This window comes from Palaemon carinicauda, chromosome 1, assembly GCF_036898095.1.
Source record: "Palaemon carinicauda isolate YSFRI2023 chromosome 1, ASM3689809v2, whole genome shotgun sequence".
NCBI classification, from domain to species: Eukaryota; Metazoa; Arthropoda; class Malacostraca; order Decapoda; family Palaemonidae; genus Palaemon; species Palaemon carinicauda.
Genome location: NC_090725.1, coordinates 200,630,039 through 200,649,746, shown reverse-complemented (window position 1 = coordinate 200,649,746; position 19,708 = coordinate 200,630,039). Strand labels below are relative to the sequence as shown.

Below are 19,708 nucleotides of genomic sequence, written 5' to 3'. Positions count from 1 at the left end.
TTTGCTTTGGTCTATCTGCAGCCCCTCAAGTCTTCACAAGTGTCAACCTGGGCTTATTCCAGAGACATTGGGCTCTTTCGGTGGCTTGATGACTGGCTGTTAGTGGTGGAGTCAGAATCCCAATTTCTACTTCACAGAGACCTTCTTGACTTTAGTCAGGTTCTTAGGATCAGGATAAATCTCGAGAAATCAGTGCTCATTCATCATCAGCATCTTTGCTATGTGGGTATGGATATCGATTCAGCCCAAGTGAAAGTATTTCCATCGCAGCAAACTTCTTCAAGCAGGACTCACTCGACGCAAAGCAATGGTAGAAGCTTCTGGGACATCTGTCGTCACTGGAACGGTTAGCTCCCTTCGGGAGGATGCACTTGTATCCCATGCAATGGTCGTTAAAATCCCATTGGCATAAGAGAACAGACTACATGACCGTTCTCGTCAACGTGACTCCGGATGTCAAGAAAGATCTGATATGGTGGCTTCAGGAGAACCTTTAATGTGGATCCCCATTGCAGAGACTTTCTTTTCTTAGACATATCCCAACAAGGGTTGGGAGCACATCTAGCTACCCACTATGTCTCAAGCCAATGGCCGTAGGAGGACATGATTTATCACATTAACTACTTGGAACTGAAGGCAGCATATCAAACGTTGTTCCACTTCACTGACATTCTTTAGGGTCACTCAGTAGTGTTGATGCGCGACAACACGACTGTGGTGACTTATGTGAACAAACAAGGGAGGATCCATGTCTCAACCTCTCTGTCAGTTGGCAGTAATGATGTATCAGTGGGCAATGGTCACTGTGTCACATCTCTCAGCTCGTTTCATTCCAGGGAAATGAAACGTTATCACAGTCAACAAGGTCAGATTGTTGGCTGAGAATGGTCTTTGAATCCTCTAGTGGTGAGGGAACCCCCAACTCTGCAGTTCCCCAATAATAGATGTTTGTTACACACCTGAAGATCTACGGGCCGAACAAGGGAAAGGCCAGTGCCAGCAGGAACTGTTGGCTACAATACTACCAACACCTGAAGAGCAAGCTGGAGGTGTACTGCTTGCCAGTCCTGGGTCCTCCATCAGCAATAATGAAAGATTCATTTTAGGATCCATGGGACGGGATTCACAATGTTGCGTTCCCCGCCTTCTGCCTCATAAGACAAGTGCTCAGCAAGATCATGTTAACATCAAATATTCAAGTAATGCTAGTTGCACCCAAGTTGCCTTATTCTGAGTGGTATCTAGACCTTCTCAACCTTCTCATAGAAGTTCCGAGAGAACTCTCAAATAGAAACAACCTTCTGTGTCAGTCTCACACCAAGATGTACCACAGTGCAGTGACATGCCTGGTTTTTCACAGCTGGAGGTTATCCAGTATCTTCTCAGAGAGAGACTGAAGTTTTTCAAGTCCAGTTACAAAACAACTATCTGAATACCTCCGCAAGTTATCGATAGCACTGTATGAGACAAAGTGGTCCCTTTACTGTGATTGGTGTTATCAAAGGAACACTTCTCCAATTGAGGCCAGGGTTCTAATAGTGGCTGACTTTTTAGTTTACCTACAGGAAGAGAAACTTCTTTCAGTAGCCACGATGAAAGGCTATTGCTCAGCCTTGAGCCAAATTTTTTATATGAAAGGAATAAATCTTGCCTCATCGTGGAAATTATCGGCATTGACTCGTAGCTTCGAACATACTTGCTTACCTCAGGAAATCAAACCCCCTTCCTAAGCCTTACTGAAGCCTTGGGACATATGCTAGTTACAACTCAAAGAGCTATGAAAAGAATAATGATGGGAATAAGACTAAGAGATAGAAAAAGAGAAACGTGGATATGGGAGCAAACTGAAGTAGAGGATATTCTAAGAACAAGTAGAAAAAGAAATGGACATGGGCAGGACATATAATGAAAATGACAGATAATAGATGGACATTATGAATAACAGATGTGTTGCTAGAGATTGCAAATGAAGCAGGGAAAGGAAAAGAAGATGATGGATTGATGAACTAAAAAAATTGCGTGCATAGACTGGCATCCATCCATATACCAAAGGCACTTCCCCCAATTTTGGGGGGTAGCCGACATCAACAAGAACAAAAAAAAAAAAAAAAAAAAAAAAAAAGGGGGACCTCTACTCTCTATGTTCCTCCAGCCTAACCAGGGACTCAGCCGAGTTCAGCTGGTACTGCTAGGGTGCCACAGCCCAACCTCCCACATTTCCACCACAGATGAAGCTTCATACTGCTGAGTCCCCTACTGCTGCTACCTCCGCGGTCATCTAAGGCACCGGAGGAAGCAGCAGGGCCTACCGGAACTGCGTCACAATCGCTCGCCATTCATTCCTATTTCTAGCACGCTCTCTTGCCTCTCTCACGTCTATCCTCCTATCACCCAGAGCTTTCTTCACACCATCCATCCACCCAAACCTTGGCCTTCCTCTTGTACTTCTCCCATCAACTCTTGCATTCATCACCTTCTTTAGCAGGCAGCCATTCTCCATTCTCTCAACATGGCCAAACCACCTCAACACATTCATATCCACTCTAGCCGCTAACTCATTTCTTACACCCGTTCTCACCCTCACCACCTCGTTCCTGACCCTATCTACTCGAGATACACCAGCCATACTCCTCAGACACTTCATCTCAAACACATTCAATTTCTGTCTCTCCATCACTTTCATTCCCCACAACTCTGATCCATACATCACAGTTGGTACAATCACTTTCTCATATAGAACTCTCTTTACATTCATGCCCAACCCTCTATTTTTTACTACTCCCTTAACTGCCCCCAACACTTTGCAACCTTCATTCACTCTCTGACGTACATCTGCTTCCACTCCACCATTTGCTGCAATAACAGACCCCAAGTACTTAAACTGACTGGCATAGAAAGACAATAAACAGACGGGAGTGGAATGACATGTCTTAGGCCTTAGTCCTGCAATGGACTAGGTACGGCTGATGATAATGATAATATGTATACATACATGCAGAAAATTATGCGAGTTGTCTTGGCTACCCCTCCTCCAAGTAGGTCACAGAAAGAATCACCATGTTTGATGCAAATCCATCCCCACTGAAAAGAAGATGCTGTTAATGTTAAGTTTTAATCCACTATCCCAAAATCTGAGAAAAACCTGATGAAGATCGATCTAACCGGATTGATTTGACAAAATTACCGTATTTACACCCAGATTAGTCTATAATTAGGCCTAAATAGTAAATTGGTGTTGACATCATTCCTTTGAACACGTCCTAACTTTACCACATTCTTCTACTGATCAAATTGAGGAGTTGGTGAGCTTTCTAGGCCGTATATTTGTCAAGGTATCACAATTTTTTCTAGATAAACTTTGTGGAGGTATATTCACGTGACCAGGGGTTGTTTTGACTTGGACCACTCATAAGTCGCAATTTTATCTTTTGTCTAAAAGACTGCCAAATGGCCAACTCCAACTCAAAACGCTTGGAGGTACACTTTTCATAGCAATATTTGGGCATGTAATTACACTAATTAACTACAGGTAATTTTTTTCAACTCCAGGTGGTACTGTACTTCCAAAACATGATATATCACAATTAAAGCCAAGCCTTTACCAACGTGTTATTCCGTGAGGTGACACATCACTTGGTTATACACCTGACACATTCGTTATACAGTACAACCTTTTGAAACAGGTACATAGGTATCTTCAAACCTCCTACCTTCTTCAAAAAGAACTCAAAAGGTACTCCTACTTGAATGACAAGGCTAAGTTCTTACAACTCTTTTGTTAAATAAATTCATTGTTATTTGAGCACACCTTTCCAACATCTCAAGTGTATACACTGATTTCTTCGCCACATATAACCAACATTATGTTTATATTATAATCTAACTCATTCGGTACATCTGATGAAAAACATTGCACATGTGCCAATAGCTTTCCAGGAAAAATTATTAATTGACTACTTGACTCACAATTTTTTTAATAGCTGTTTTTTTTTTTGGGGGGGGGGGGTTGGGGGGGGGGTATAGAGTTCTGGATGCATATTCAGACAGATGAAAAAGGTTACTCCTCCTGGGTGCACACACATGACAGGTGGGCAAAGGTATTCCTTTCTGTTGTGTCTGGAGATTGCGCTGATGTAAAAATAGGCTATTAGCAAATAATGGGTTTGTGAATGAAAAAAAAAAATAAGATTGATTTAAAAAAATAGTTTTTTTACATCCTAGTCTCTGATTTTATTGTATGATCATGCTTATTGATGCCAACTTTCCAGTAATAAAGATTTATATCATAAGAATTTATTTTCAGCATATTTTCTGTTGATGAAACCAGCAAGGGGGAATGTAGTGGTAGATTGTAAATGAATTGTGAAACCAAAAAGCTATACTGTACCAATTTTTTATTTTCAGTATGTGATGAACATTTCTTGCCATGGCCGGCGAACTGTACATGAAGAATTGTGCAAATCATTATCTGAGCTCCTAGATATTTCAAATTTGGACCAGCTTATTACAGGCAAAATTCTCCGTCATAGCCAGTTCTTCTTTGCCTTTATTACTCGATCAATGGCTTTACATTTGCTGACAACTGCAAGGATTAAGGTTGGTTGGTGCTGTGATACTGATCAATAATATTGATATTGATACAAACTTGTTGTGAAATAGTTTATGTTAAAGTTAAACCCTGAATTTTGTGGAAAAGTAGATTCCTTTTAAAAAGATATTTTTATTGATGTAATTAAGTAACTCTTAACAAGCCATTATGAAGTTTGAGTTTTGCTAATTTAGGATTATGTATGTTTATATTTGAAGAACAAATAATATTTTTTTTTATTATTCCTTGGTTCATCTTTATATGATATATGTGAATATGCTTTTAGTTTACTGCTCTTTCTTTAGAAATTCCAGCTTTAGACTTTTTGTTCACAATTCTTTTCTAATAATGAGAAAATAGTGTTTGAGTGCAAAGGCAATCAATATACAGTTTCTTTTTTATAAAACTTTTAATTGTTGCTAATAAATTACTGTAATACAGATCTACCTTTATATCCAAACACAACTTGCGAATTTCAATCATTGGAATATCCATGCGCATGAATGTAAAATAAGTGCAAAATTTTCATTCACCTGGAATTCAAAATTTAGTTATAGTGCACAGGGATTGATATTTAATCTGCCTCTGAACAGTGTGTGGAAGCTGGAAGCAATAAAACATACATTATTTACATTTCTAGTTACTTGAGGCTCCACCATCTCCCACTTCCTTCTCCTCCTCCGCTTAGTAACTTGTTTTATATTTTTTTTTCAATCTGACTTAATAAATTTATGGAATGATGTCTCTATAGACATGAGAGAGTGCTACATGCATTTTAGACTATGGCTTAAACATACTGTATAAGTAAAATATTTACAGGTTAAGAACCCCATATCCAAAATACCATGGACTGAAAGTCAATTCACTAACTATTTCCATCTAAGTAAGAAATCTGAGAGATTATTTTTCTTGCTTTTAAAACCAAAGGTGTTACAGTGAGGAGAATAGGACATTCCTATCACTATATGTGATTGAAATCTCTGTCCCAATGTCTCTTTATAATTAATATTTTGCCAACTTTTTTCTTTTCCCAACATTTTCCTTGCATAAATATTTTGTGTTAAATTTTCTAAATTGGTATCAAGTGATAAACTATGCATTAAGTGAATCTGCAGTTACCTAATCCGTGGATAAAGATGGGGAGACTTTACTTGGTTCCTATTGTGAATGGTATCATAATAGAAAATAGATCTCATTCCTTATAAGACAGCTTAGATATTCATTGTTAATTTAAATGTCTCTTATCCCCAGATGGTGAGAAATGAAAGATTCAGTGAAGAATATCATACAGAAGTGAGATTACTCGTTGAGCTAGTATCAAGTCACATAGTTCAACGTCACAAAGAGACTCCAGTTGAAGCACGCTCAGCGAACATAGCCCTTTCACATTTCTTGAAGGTGATTCATTTTGCATTACTTAAGCATGCTATGATTAGAAACAGAAGCTATAGATATTTTTTATAATATTGATTATACTAACTGTAATCATGACTAAGCCTAATTTTTTGCAGTTGATTTTGAGTGCTTGATTCTAATAACACAGGTGAACGATCCAAATTTTTCTTGTTGAACATATATGAGCTGACATTTATTATTCAAGCAAATCTTACCTGGTAGTCATTATGCTTTAATCACCGAAGCCAATGCTCAGTCTACGTAATAGGTGATGCCATGGGGGGAACATAACAACATAACCAAGAACTCTAGGTAATTGTCATCAACCCCAATGGCCTCTACTGCTCCAACTTAATTCAAGATTTTGAAAATAAGTGTTCTGGTATTAGAAATTTTTTGAATTAAAACGTATATGTCTTTGTCTGGTTTTATTATAGGCATGTAGGCTACCATTTTTGGGAGGAGGGAAACATTTGGCAGAAGTTGAGTTGGTATTATAAGAATTAGTGATGGAGCCATGGGAATTAGAAACAAAGATAGAAAGATATATAGATAGATAAATCTTTACTGACCACAAATTCTACATTAAAAATTACAATAAACAATATTACATGTTAACGTAAATCTACTATACATGTCGGGATATTTACATTATTTTATACACAATGTAGTCCATGAAATTACAGGATTTATAATAGTTCCTAATCATATATCACAATTAAAATCATTGAACATATTTTCTAAAAATCACTTTAACATAAAATCAAAAATTAATAGTAAACCAAAGAAAATATATCTGTGTAACAGTTCAAGATTGAGTGAGCAATTTCCACAGTGGTTTGTACATCTTTAACAAGGATCTGATGAAATGAATTTATGTTATAATTAGTTATATTATATTAGTTATATTATGCATAATAGGGCATGACTCTACCACATCTAGCTCCATTTATACCTCGCCACAAGGGCTTAGTCTCTCATCTACTGAGAGGCGACCTGGACCTCTTTTATTCCACCTATCTGTTTCAATAGCAAGGTTATGAGTGCTGAACCTTAATGTAGTAAAAGAAGTTTTATATATCATTAACAGAAATCTTTTTTGTATATGCATCGTGTACAGTAGATTCAGCATTCAATAATTTATATGTTTCTCTATGAGATGAATTAGATTCTATTACAGCCTATTTTAAGTTTAAAAAATCTTTGATCTTCATCTTTATCTATTGAAATCAAGTTTGATACATATCTACCAGTAGGTGTATTGTACTCTAAAGTAAGTTTCATTGCATGTATCCATGGATCCTCTGCCATCCCATTCCTATCTCTCCATATTTTTTTGAAAAACAATAGCTTTTAGTGTTGGCATTCCTACTTCCAAATAACACAGATCATTACATGATGACTTCCGAACACCTAATAGTTGTTTAATTCCCCAGTTATAGGATTTAACAATAGGTTTCAGATCTCAATTAATCCAGGACTCACACCCGTAAAGAATTGTTGACATTAAAGCTGCATTAAAAGTTTCTTCTTTACATAAAATGGTACATCGTTGTTTTTATTTACAAAAGATATGAATTTTAAAATGTGGCACATTTTTGCTTGTGCATGAGTAGCAATGGCAGATGATACCAACCCATCACTTGTTAAAAAACATTCCCCAAATAAATATATTAATCGCACCATGACACTGTCAAATCATCCACTCTTATTGGTTCACGTTCAGTCATCTCTACATTAATAGCAAAAAATTTTGTTTTATTCATATTTACTTTCATACCATTATTTTGGCAAAACTGATTAAGAAGTCCTTATTTATTTATCAATCCATTTGTAGACATTGATAATTTGACAGTGTCATCCATTAATACAAGAACATGTAGCCACACCAGGAACCCAGCAAGACCACAGTTATCTGTAATCAACATGAATGGGAATGACAGTCAAATAGCTATTAGGGTTGTTGGTTGGTGGCATGTGGTAAGAAGGGAAAACCCTGCCCCTTCACCTGTCACAGACTGCATAGGCAGTTCCTGACTTTATTTCAGAAATTTATAATGGTTAGGTTAATGAGGTTGAGATTAGTCTACATTGAAATTATAAGTCATTTTAAGGGGATTGCATGAATGTATATTCCCTCTTTCCAAATCCACAACTATGTGTTGAATACTTTTCCATAATAATCTTAAGCATGCATATGAAAATGAAAGATTGTAGTTGTAGACCAATTCCTCCTGCTACAAACCAAGTCTCTACAATAAGATTATTTTTTTCAAATGTTAATGTAAGTATAGGAGCCAGAAGACTATCATAAGAGCTGTTGTTACACCAGTCAGTTGTTGCAGTATTTTGGTTCTATACTAGACATTATGTAAATTTATATAGTTTCTCCCACTCTCAAAAGGGGAATGCTATTATACTTTCAAATTTCACAAATGATTACCATTAAAGGGTTGTATCCATTGAAAGGTGTTTTCTATGCACTTCAAAACAACAGATTTTTTCATCAGAGCTGTAAAACATACATTTGCCTTGAGTCAAAGATAAAGAAATCGAGTTACAGCATTGATTATGTCCTGATGTAGAAGTGTGCGGAGCTTCTTACGACACTGTTTGTCACTGTTTGTAAGGACAGTAAGTGACTCAGATAGTTTTTCAGATGTGAATTCTTAGATCAAACATCTAACTCCTGTATACTATAGAATTTTCATCTGGAGACTGCTCCTTCAGAATATTTATGTATGTTAGGAATATTTTTATAAGATCAAGTGAAAATTTAACATTTTTGAACTAAGTTTGTTATTGTTTGATTCAAGTTTCTATAGCTTAGAAAATCATATTGGTTTTGCTGTTTGATGAGAATTCTATTTTTGGATCGCGGTAAGCAATCGTAAGATTTCCAGTCTCTGCTGGCACTTGTGAGGTTTCCAATTGTAGCTAATGATCTTAAGGATTTTGATTGCAGCTAGTTATTATCAGGGTTCCGATTGCGGCTAGTAATCGTCAACATACCAATCAGGTTTTTTAGATCATGTTTAGCAATTGTAGTTTCCAATTGCCTCTACCAATCATAAGGATTCCGATCAGTAACCTATAGCTACTTCCAATTGTAGGGTTTTCAATCATGGAGCATGGCCGATCTCATAGGAAATGCCATGAATAAACTCGAGCCGACATATATTGTAAGGAGGGAACGAGATCAGCACATTCCCTCAAAGATGAAACACGTAGGATAAGGCACAAAAAACCTCTCGCACCCTGTACAAGCAATGGTAACGGATCTAGGTACTTCTTCCTATGTATCGTGTAATTGAAGAGCCATGACAATACAGCTGCCAGAAGTTATGTGACCCAAATGTATATAACTAAGAAGTGTCCAATCGCATAGCATTGAATCTCATACTAAAATATATTCTTGAAGAAGAAAACATTTCTGTATGTAACATCTTGCTTCGTATACAAGGGGAGAATGTACTTGGGTTGTCATCCTTGGAAGAAACATTCCCGGGACATACCATCCTTCCCATTTGTATATGGGTAGGGATCAGTTAGAGGTGTTCTTGTCATTTCACTGGTTTGTACACCAAAGGTAATCTGGAACAGAACGCATGGACAAATATCCTGTGCAGTTGATTGTGTGCATGGTGGTGATCGTGGGCGTGGAGAATCCCTCTCACATGAAATCAATTGAGCTTGTGTCAGCCATCTTGCACATTGACGATCTTCTGCGTATATAGGCATGTATGTGAAGTTTGTTACAATCATGCCTGTGACTGAACATCTTTTGGAGATTGTGTGCTTGGTGAGGGCTGTAAAAAGATGAGTTCTAGATCATGCTAGCAATATGTTCGTGGAGATCGGCCCAGAGGGGATCATGATCATGGGGATATTTTGGGTCCCCAGATGATCGCGCTCGTGGATCTTTATCTCGTGGATTGTCGTCTAGTCGAGAATATTGTGCTCTTACAGGAGGAAGTTCAGCTCTTGGAGACCAGAACAATGAGCAACCTTCCTCATGGATAAATGCAGAAATGTGTTCATTGCTCATGAGAGCTAGAAGGCTGGTCTGAGAAGTCAACCACCTGCGAAGAACTAGTCAGAGCAGCTCATGGTCAACTGGAAGTTTGTGAAAAGTGTCAGGGGAATGTCCCTGTCAAAAAAGGGATGAGAGCCAAGGCTCTGAGTCCTGACCAACAGCATTGTGCCTTATCTCCTATAAGGCTTAGCACTGTAATGGGGGCGTAAGCCCTTTTACTTCGTACCTCAATATCTTCCACAGGGAAGGATTTTGGTTTAGGTCTGTTATTTCGAACAGGTGAAGGGGAAGCAGCATTTGCAGCATATACAAAAAACATTCGGCACGTACCTCTTTTCTGTCCCCTGAAAAAGAGAGAGATCTTCCAAGAAGGGGGAAGAATAGGGTGGCGCCCTTTCTTCCCTACTGGCAATACATATGCTTATTTTATACGATAGTTGCAAGAAAAGATGTTTCTTCCTGCAATGGGACAGCTTTCAGTCTTCACTCCTCCCTGAACAAGACTGCGGACATGTAAAAGGTATGAAAACACATCCACTGAGAAATCAAACCACTTTTGAAATGGGATACTGGAGTTGAAGAAAGTTGTTATTCCTTAATTTTATGGTCATTATTGCACTCTATCTTGGTGGGACTACCATCATCACCATCTTCAAGGGTTAATTTTATCCTTAAAGGTACCTGTTTTGTTATGCCTCAACCTCAGGATACAGAGCAATCCTGGAAGACCAACATTCGTCAGGGGTCTTGAGTCAATACATCAACTGCTTAGAACTGTTATTGTTATCATTTTATTATTATTACTAGCTAAGCTACAGACCTAGTTGGAAAATCAAGATGCTATAAGCCCAAGGGCTCCAACAGGGAAAAATAGCCCAGTGAGGATAGGAAACAAAGAAATAAAGAAACGATATAAGTAATGAAAAATTAAAATAAAATATTTAAAAAAACATTAAAAGCATTATAACAGATACAGTAATTCATATATAAATATAAAAAGACTTATGTCAGCCTGTTCAACATAGAACATTAGCTGCAACTGTGAACTTTTGATGTTCTACTCATTCAACTACCGAATTGGGAAGATAAATCTACAACTTGGTCACAGCTGCAATAAAACTTATAGAATACTGTGTAGTATTGAGCCTCATGATGGAGAAGGCCAGAATATTAGAATTAACTGCATGCCTAGTATTTTGAACAGGATGGAATTGTTCAGGAAGACCTGAATGTAAAGGATGATCAGAATTATGAAAAATCTTATGCAACATGCATAATGAACTAATTGAACGACGGTGCCAAAGATTAATATCTAGATCAGGAATAAGAAATTTAATTGATGAGAATCATCAGCTGAAGACCAGAAAGGAGAACAATACTCAAAACAATGTAGAATGATAGAATTAAAACACTTCTTCAGGATAGATTGATCACCGGAAATCTTAAAAGACTTTCTCAATAAGACAATCTTTTGTACAATTGAAGAAGACACAGACCTAATGTGTTTCCAAAATTAATTTGCTATCGAGAATCACACCTGAAATTTTAAGTCATACAAAGTTGAAGAAACATTATCAATGCTGTGATCTTGATGTTGAGGAGCCACTGTCCTTGACCTTTTTACAATCATACTTTGAGTTTTGTTAGGATTCAACTTCATACCCCATAATTTGCACCATGCACTAATTTAAGCCAGATCTCTGTTAAGAGACTCAGCAGCCCCAGATCTACATTCAGGATATGGAATTGATACAGAGTAGCATCATCTGCATATTCAACAAGCTTGTTTTCTAGGCCTAACCACATGCCATGTGTATATAGTATGAAAAGTAATGGGCTACTTAAAAATTCAATGACAATGCTCAGAAACGACCCACCCACTCCCAACTGTTTGAGTGTGAAAACAAGGGTCTCATGATTAACACGGTCAAAGGCAGCACCAAAATCAAAATCAATCATATAAACTTCCTGACCATAATCAAGGGATTTGTGTACAGCATTGGAGATTGTAAGAGGGGCATCACATGCTCCAAATCCTTTACGAAAACCAAATTGCAAACTAGGCAACAGATGATTACCCTCAGGAAACCTATTAAGACATTTTACCAAAAGATGTTCAAATACTTTAGATAATATGGGAGTTATGGAAATTGGGCGGTAATCAGTTGGACTTGAGCTACTGCAAACATTTACATAGTGGAGTAACATTACCAATTCTCCAACAAGTGCTAAAAGCTCCTCTTCTTGCTAACTTGCACAAAATAACAGATAACTTTTGAGCTAAGAAATCTGCAGTCTATAAAAAACAAAGGAAAAATACCATTTGGGTCTATACCTCCATAAGCATCAAGATCCATCAACAGAGCTTTAATTTCACGAGATCGAAAAGGTAAACTAGTTAGTTTAGCCTCAGGAAAACAGGAATGAAGGAGTTTGAGTTTCTCATTACTCTGCTTACTGTCAAACACATCAGCCAAAAGGGACCTTTTCCTGTGGACAGTGAGTGACTGAGCCATCTGGTTTAAGTAAAGGAGGAACTGTTGTATCTACACCAAAGAGTGCAGATTTAAGGGTAGTCCACCACCTATGTTCCTGGGTTGTACCAGAAAGGGTTTCTTTTATGGTTAGATTGTATTTATTTTCAGTTGAAGTGTAAACTCTCCAAGCAAAAGCTTAAGCTGAGTATAGTTATTCCAGGTCAAATCTGATCTGTTACCCTTCCAAGGATGATAGGCCTCCTGCTTCTCCAAGTAAGCACGTCTACAATCATCAATGAACGGTGGTTTGTCCTTCACTCGGTATCTTAGCACACGAGAAGGGATATGGCTATCAATTATGTTGACTAGATTCTCATTCAGAGGGACAACAGGATCAACGGTACTATACAATTGTGACCAATTTAAGCCCAAAAAATCATGAAAAATTCCATTCCAATTTGCTTGAAATTTCATGTAAATCTTACAAGAGTATGATACATCAGGGACAGGCTGCTCAGTTGTCACTACTAATCAAATCAAGGCATGATCAGATGTCCCAACTCGAGAACCAACATTACTTGTTATAATTCCAGTGAGTCGGTGTATACAAGGTCCAAGCAGTTTCCAGACCTGTTCGTAGCTTCACTTATGATTTGCTCACAGCCTGATTCAGAGGCAAAGTCTAAAGCTCTTAATCCATGATGATCGCTAAGAGAAACACAACTTAACCATTCCTTATGGTGAGCATTGAAATCACCAACAAAGACAAAAGAGGCCTTTCTATCATCTTGTATCTTAGCCATAATGGTAAGAAGACAATCGAAGTTAGAATCATCCATGTCTGGATTCCGGTAGATTGAACACAAATAGAAGTTGTAATGCCTACCACAAACTTTTATTACCTGATTCTCATAACATCCACATTGATAGCAGGACTTATGAGAAGCAGTGTACCCGGTCCTAATATACATCGCCATTACCGTGGCTCTAGGGGTGGCATCATGTTTCAACATTATTGGCTTCTTCAAACCAGTTATTAGGAGCCTAGATGAGTGCCTCTTATTGGAAACCAAAGTTTCTGAGCACAAATGAATATCATACTGTCTGGACACAACTGTAAGGTCTTGAATATTTGCATGAAGACCACGAATATTGCAGTACAGTAGACGACATTGACGAAATCTAGTACGTACTGGTCCCGGATTTCACTTATTGTCTCCAGAGAGCATAAGAATTAATGGTAATAAAAAGGATACATCGTACTTAACAATTAAATTAAGAATGATTACAAAAACAATCTGTTTTAAGGAAATATAAATGAAGTGATTGATCCAATCCATAGACTATAGAAAAAAAGTCAGAAAAAAGGGTCAATATGGAGGAGCCGATATACCATGGTTAGGTGAATACCCTCCAGGATAGCTACTTCAACTGAAGGGAAGACAGTAAGGATGGTTTTGAGAAGAAATAGAATCAGATAAGGAAAAGACAACCTCTTGATAAACCACCAGGCATCCATGGCCCTTTTATCAAGCCTGCCCAACACACCATTTAAAAAAAACTAGAGGAAGAGAAAAAAAATAAGATACAATAGTGTGCTCGAGTATTCCCTTAAGCAAGAGAACATTAATCGAAGACCATGGTCCAGAGGCTATGGCAATACCCAAGACTAGAGACCAATGGTTTGATTTAGTAGTTTCCTTCTCCTAGAAGAGCTGTTTACCTTAGCTAAAGAGTATCTTCTACCCTTACCAAGAGGAAAGTAGCCACTGAACTATCACAGTACAGTAATTACCCCCTCGAGCGTAGATGTGTTCGGTAATAATCAGTGTTGTCAGGTGTATGAGGAAAGTCGCGGATGTGTAAAGAATAGGCCAGCCTATTTTGTGTATGTCTAGGCAAAGGAAAAATGAGCCGTAACCAAAGAGAGGGATCTAATACATTACTGCCTGGCCAGTCAAAGGATCCAATAACACACTAGCGGTAGTATCTCAACAGGTGGCTGTTGCCCTGGCCAACCTACTACTGTTGATGGTGTTTATGGATTTACAGTACTTCAATCCAAATCTTGAGTGATGAGTGATATAAATTATGATAGCTTTTCCTATAGATCATATACAAAACCCTGTTACCTCGGTTTGTTCGAGGCAAGCTGGGTGTTTTAGCAGATCAGCTGAGTAGATGGAATCAGCTTCTACTGAGAGCATGACCTCAAGCATGTCAAGAGTAATGGAAAATGTGGGGAAAAGTGAACATCATGCCACTTCCCTCTATCGAAAGATGCAGATGTTTTGTTATTTGGTCTAGACCACTTTGGCACAGAAAGTGGATGCTCTGCTTCACGAGTGGCCGAACCCCGATTTTTATGCATTCTTATTCTCACCAATATCTGTTGGGTATCAGCTGTAATGCTGCTTCAAACTCCAAAAGCTTTCTATGCTTCTATTTTTAGACCCTCGTCTGTCTCTCCAGAACAGGTAGGGTTTCTATGCCTTCTGGATTGTCGATTGTAGATTCTAGACAATGTTTTGGCAATACTTTGTAATAACATAAATAGAATACTTACTGTACATTGTGTAAAACTAAAGGGATATCTGTTGGTAATGCCTTTATTGGAAAACTTGAATAAATTTTTACATTTATTGTGCTCTTCCAAGATACTACTGCTAGAGAGCTATTGCGTTCTTTGACTGGCCCAAAATTACTATATTGGATCCCTCTGGTTACGGCTCATTTTTTTTTTACACATACACTGAATAGTCTGGCCTATTCTTTACATAGTCTTTTTCTTCATACACCTGACAACACAAAGCAAACCAAACAATTCTTCACTCAACGTGTTAATTACTGTACTGCAATTGTTCAATAGCTGATATCCACATAGTGAGGGCAGAAGAGGCTCTTTAGCTATGGTAAGCAGCTCTTCTAGGAGAAGGGCACTCCGAAATCAAACCATTGTTCTCTAGTCTAGGGTAATGTCATAGCCTTTATACCATGGTCTTTTATAGCATCTTGCTTTTCTAACTAGGGTTGCAGATTAGCTAGTAATAATAATATGAATACTAATAATAATAATAATAATAATAATAATAATAATAATAATAATAACATTAATAATAATAATAATAATAATAATAATAATAATAATAATAATAATAATAATAATAATAATGATATAATTCAATACTATGCTTATGCCATTTCTTCAACTTCCTGGTTTAGACCTGTCTACATGTTCAGTGATTGAAGATTAATTGGTTTCTTCATTTTCGGAAGATCGTGTCACCTTTGTCTTGCCTGAAACCTTTAGTTATTGCTGTTAAGTTGAAGCAGAATGAGTTCTCTGCCATGATACAGTTACTCTTTAAACCTTTCTTTCAGTCTCTTAGATTTTTTACATGAAGAAATTTGATGTGATTCACCTAGTTTCGGATCCATGAGATATGGAAAAAGTAGAAGTAAAGGAGTTACTTAATTTTTTTTTTTTTTTTTTTTTTTTGTGGGGGGGTTCGTAAGTGCCTGCTCTAACAACCCCAAGGGAAATAGGGCTAAGGGTAACAAACTCTTTTCTTTCTGAGAAGCGGTATTAATATCCTCAGCCACTAACAGCAAATGGAAAATGTCACCATGTTAAGGTATAATTACTTCACCACCAACAGCAGAGTTTCCTGCCTCCTCCAAAGAGGCAACTTGTTTAGAAGGTTCAGTTACAGCCTTTGCAGGTTATATTCATTGTTCCTCAGGGTTTAGTCCCTGTTATCACTCAACTTTAAAATAGATTATCTCTGGCTGTTGTCTAAATTTATTTTTGACGCTTTCATAGAGAGAAAAACAGAAAGAAGCAGAATAATGGAGGTCATGACTTAGGCTCCTTTCAGGGACACCAGAATGAGACCGCAACAGTGAATGCCTTCCAGTTGAGGGTCTCTATCATCACTTCTAAAAACTATAGACGATTTCCTATTGGAGACACAGTATAGTTTTTAAAGATCGGTGTGGTTTGTGTATAACAAAACCTTATCCACAAGATTTGTTCTTTCAGCCCAAAATCCGAGAACTTGCCTCCTTTGTCCACAAAACGCTGAAGAAGAATTCAGTAGTCTGTTACTGAATAGGAAGTTTTTTGCTCGACTTTTCAATGTCTCTAAGAAAGACTTAATCTAGAAAATAATGATTTTCAAACTGTCTCATCTCCAAAACATCAAATATGATGCCTTCAAGAGGACAGCCATAGTCCATGTCGGCCTATTATACATATGCTATAGAAGTTGTAGACTTACTCACATGTCCTTGTTGCTCTTCACTTGTGTGCTCACAAAGATAAGAGCTCAAAAAAGTTCAGATTAATGCCCTGTACCCTTGATATAGCACCTTCTTGTTCATTTGATAGACGAAGTACTTGCGGTTGCAGGAAGTAAAGGTTATTGTTTATCTGGATGTATCTTTTAGATCAGAAGTTCCTCAAACTCATTTCGGGCCATCATGTCCTATTGACTCTTGGTCTTCTTTCTCTGACAATGAAAAACTCCATCCACTGGAATATCTCTATATCTTTGCTTCACAACCTCTTTGTTTACCAGTAAGTCCTTCAACAGGAGATATCCATTTTCTTATGACTTGCTCATAAAGAAAGCTAATCCTCTCTTCATCCTCAAATCACATTATGTGAGAAAAGTTCATGTTTAATAGCTTTCTTTGCAAATTTCCAGTTTCAGGGTATACAGAGCTTAGTGAGTTAGCATTGGCATAGGTTGTTAAAAGACATGTCCTCAAATAAATCCAAGCATTTCTATACTTGCACTATTCTCTAGTTGATGGTGGCTCATAGCTGGAAATGCTGACAGATATGGGAGAATCCTCAACCTAGCTCTTGGCAGGAACAATATACATTAATAGGTGCCTAGCCTTCGCATATGGATTTCACCTCCTGAGGTGAGCGTATTAGTTCTGAAGGCATCTTCCAGGTATTAATTATCTATAAGTGGTTTGTATTTATGGAACATAGAAATGATTTTGAATGTAATATGTGTTTATTTCACTATACTGAAAATGACAAAAGATTGGTGCTATAGTGCATGAAATATTCATAGAAATGGAAAGTAATTTTAGAAATCACACAAGCAGCACAAAATGAGTATTTTTATACTTCATATAATAAGCAACTAATTAGTTGGTAAAGCACAATTGCTGCTTATAAAAAATTTGAATAGATATCACGTAGGATATTTGACAAAAAGTACTGTTACAAACAAAAATATGCCGAATAAAGTACAACCTTAACTCTCTGACTTATGGTTAATTAGCCTTCACTTTTTGTTTCATTCAGCATTAAATAGAATTTACTCTGGACCATGTAAGTTTAGGCCAGTAACTAACTATATCCCAGAGGGTTATTTCCTCGGAAAATTTAGTAATAATTGTTCTGTCTTTTTGAGGTTCTAATGTTGCTAATGTAAGTTTATTTATTAAGGTGAAAATAAAGGATTACTGTGTCATATTCACTATTTAGTCTTATCTCAGTAAACCAGATTATAATAGATTAATAAAGTTTTTTGCTTTTTTTCACAGCGTTGTCTAAGTATGATGGACAGAGGATATGTGTTTGGACTGATCAAATTGTACCTAGAACATTTTAGCCCCGGTGACCCCATAGCTCTTCATGTGTATAAGTTTATGCTTCTTCGTGTAGTGTGCTCCCACGAACACTACATACCTTTAAATCTTCCTATTTTCAACACACCTCTCTGTGCTGATCCTAAGAAAGCAAAACTTAGACATGGTTTGTACTTCCATTTTTTTTTCTAGTCAAGAATAATATTTTATGGTATTCTCTGCCTGTTTAATGTGTTTATATATAGATCCATTTGTTGGCATAGCCATGATCATCTATAGTCCATTTCTTTTATCGAGGCAGATTTGCACCGACTCGCAGCGGTACCCTTTTAGCTCGGAAAAGTTTCTTGATCGCTGATTGGTTAGAATGATCTCGTCCAACCAATCAGCGATCAGGAAACTTTTCCGAGCTAAAAGGGCACCGCTGCGAGTCGGTGCAAATCTGCATCGCTAAAAGAAATTGACTATAGTTAAAGGGGGAGATAACATTTCTAAAAGTGCAAATTCCAGAATTTAAAGGCAAAAAATAACCAAAAATAGGGCTAGACTGTTATGCCAAATGTACAATATAAATTTCTACCGTTCTGAAGTAAACAAGTAAGACTACAAGTCTATTATATTCATTTCATGTAATTTGCCATACCTCATATAGCCCACCCACTTGATTTTATACATAAATCTTGTTTGATGAATTTATTATTGTAAAGATTATGCAAATATTAAGGGTTTTAACTGCACAGAATTACATTAAAATAATATTTAGGTCTTGTAAACACACCATTTAAAGCAAAACACATACACATTCACACACATATATACATATATATGTGTGCATATATATATATATATATATATATATATATATATATATATATATATATATATATATATATATATATATATATATACAGTAGGGTCCCGAATTATGCGAGAATTTGGTCGATTAATGACCTCGTGTAAATGGAAAATCGCGAATTTCGAAACACACAACTAACAGAAATAATTCCATTGCGGCCATGGCAACCAGCAATTTGCCTATTCAAATGTGTTTACTACCCATTTCCAATACTTTCTTTGTACTATACTGCATTTCTTTATAATATCAAATTGTTCTTGTAAATAAATAAAACATTTAATATACTTAAAAGTTCTAATAACTTGAAAAATGGTTAAAATTACAATCAGGATAGGTGTAAACACCATATATTTCCCGTTATAACGCAACCCAAAATACAGACAAATTTTAATGTTTGTCATATCTATTGTATAATACAACTGGTGAATAGCAAAACCATCACTCTATAGACTAGCTTGTTGTATGACTGAAAATCCAGAATTATCAAAATAAAGGCGATTTTATATCATGCGTTTCCTAAACACGCTAAAAAGCACAATAGAAAACGACAACCAATGTTTTGTTTACGTTTATCTCTGATCATAACGAAGAAACAGACGCCTTTATACATCTGTGTTTTTGAATTGACAGCAATTTTACCAAGTATAGATTATATGTTGAATTTGTTATTACCAATGTTCTAATTATTTTTTATTAGAACTTTCAAATAAATGAAATGAATGCCATTTATGAAATGTTTTTCT

At 36.8% G+C, this 19,708-nt stretch overlaps 1 protein-coding gene across 1 annotated transcript in view; it reads left to right on the top strand.

The window, feature by feature from the left end:
• Positions 1-19,708, top strand: part of Ziz (dedicator of cytokinesis protein Ziz) — a 573,699-nt gene that overhangs the window by 296,422 nt on the left and 257,569 nt on the right. The window contains exons 17-19 of the mRNA XM_068386849.1: positions 4,405-4,596; positions 5,840-5,986; positions 18,065-18,275. Coding sequence (XP_068242950.1) covers positions 4,405-4,596; positions 5,840-5,986; positions 18,065-18,275 — 550 coding nt within the window. The remainder of the gene's footprint in view (positions 1-4,404; positions 4,597-5,839; positions 5,987-18,064; positions 18,276-19,708) is intronic.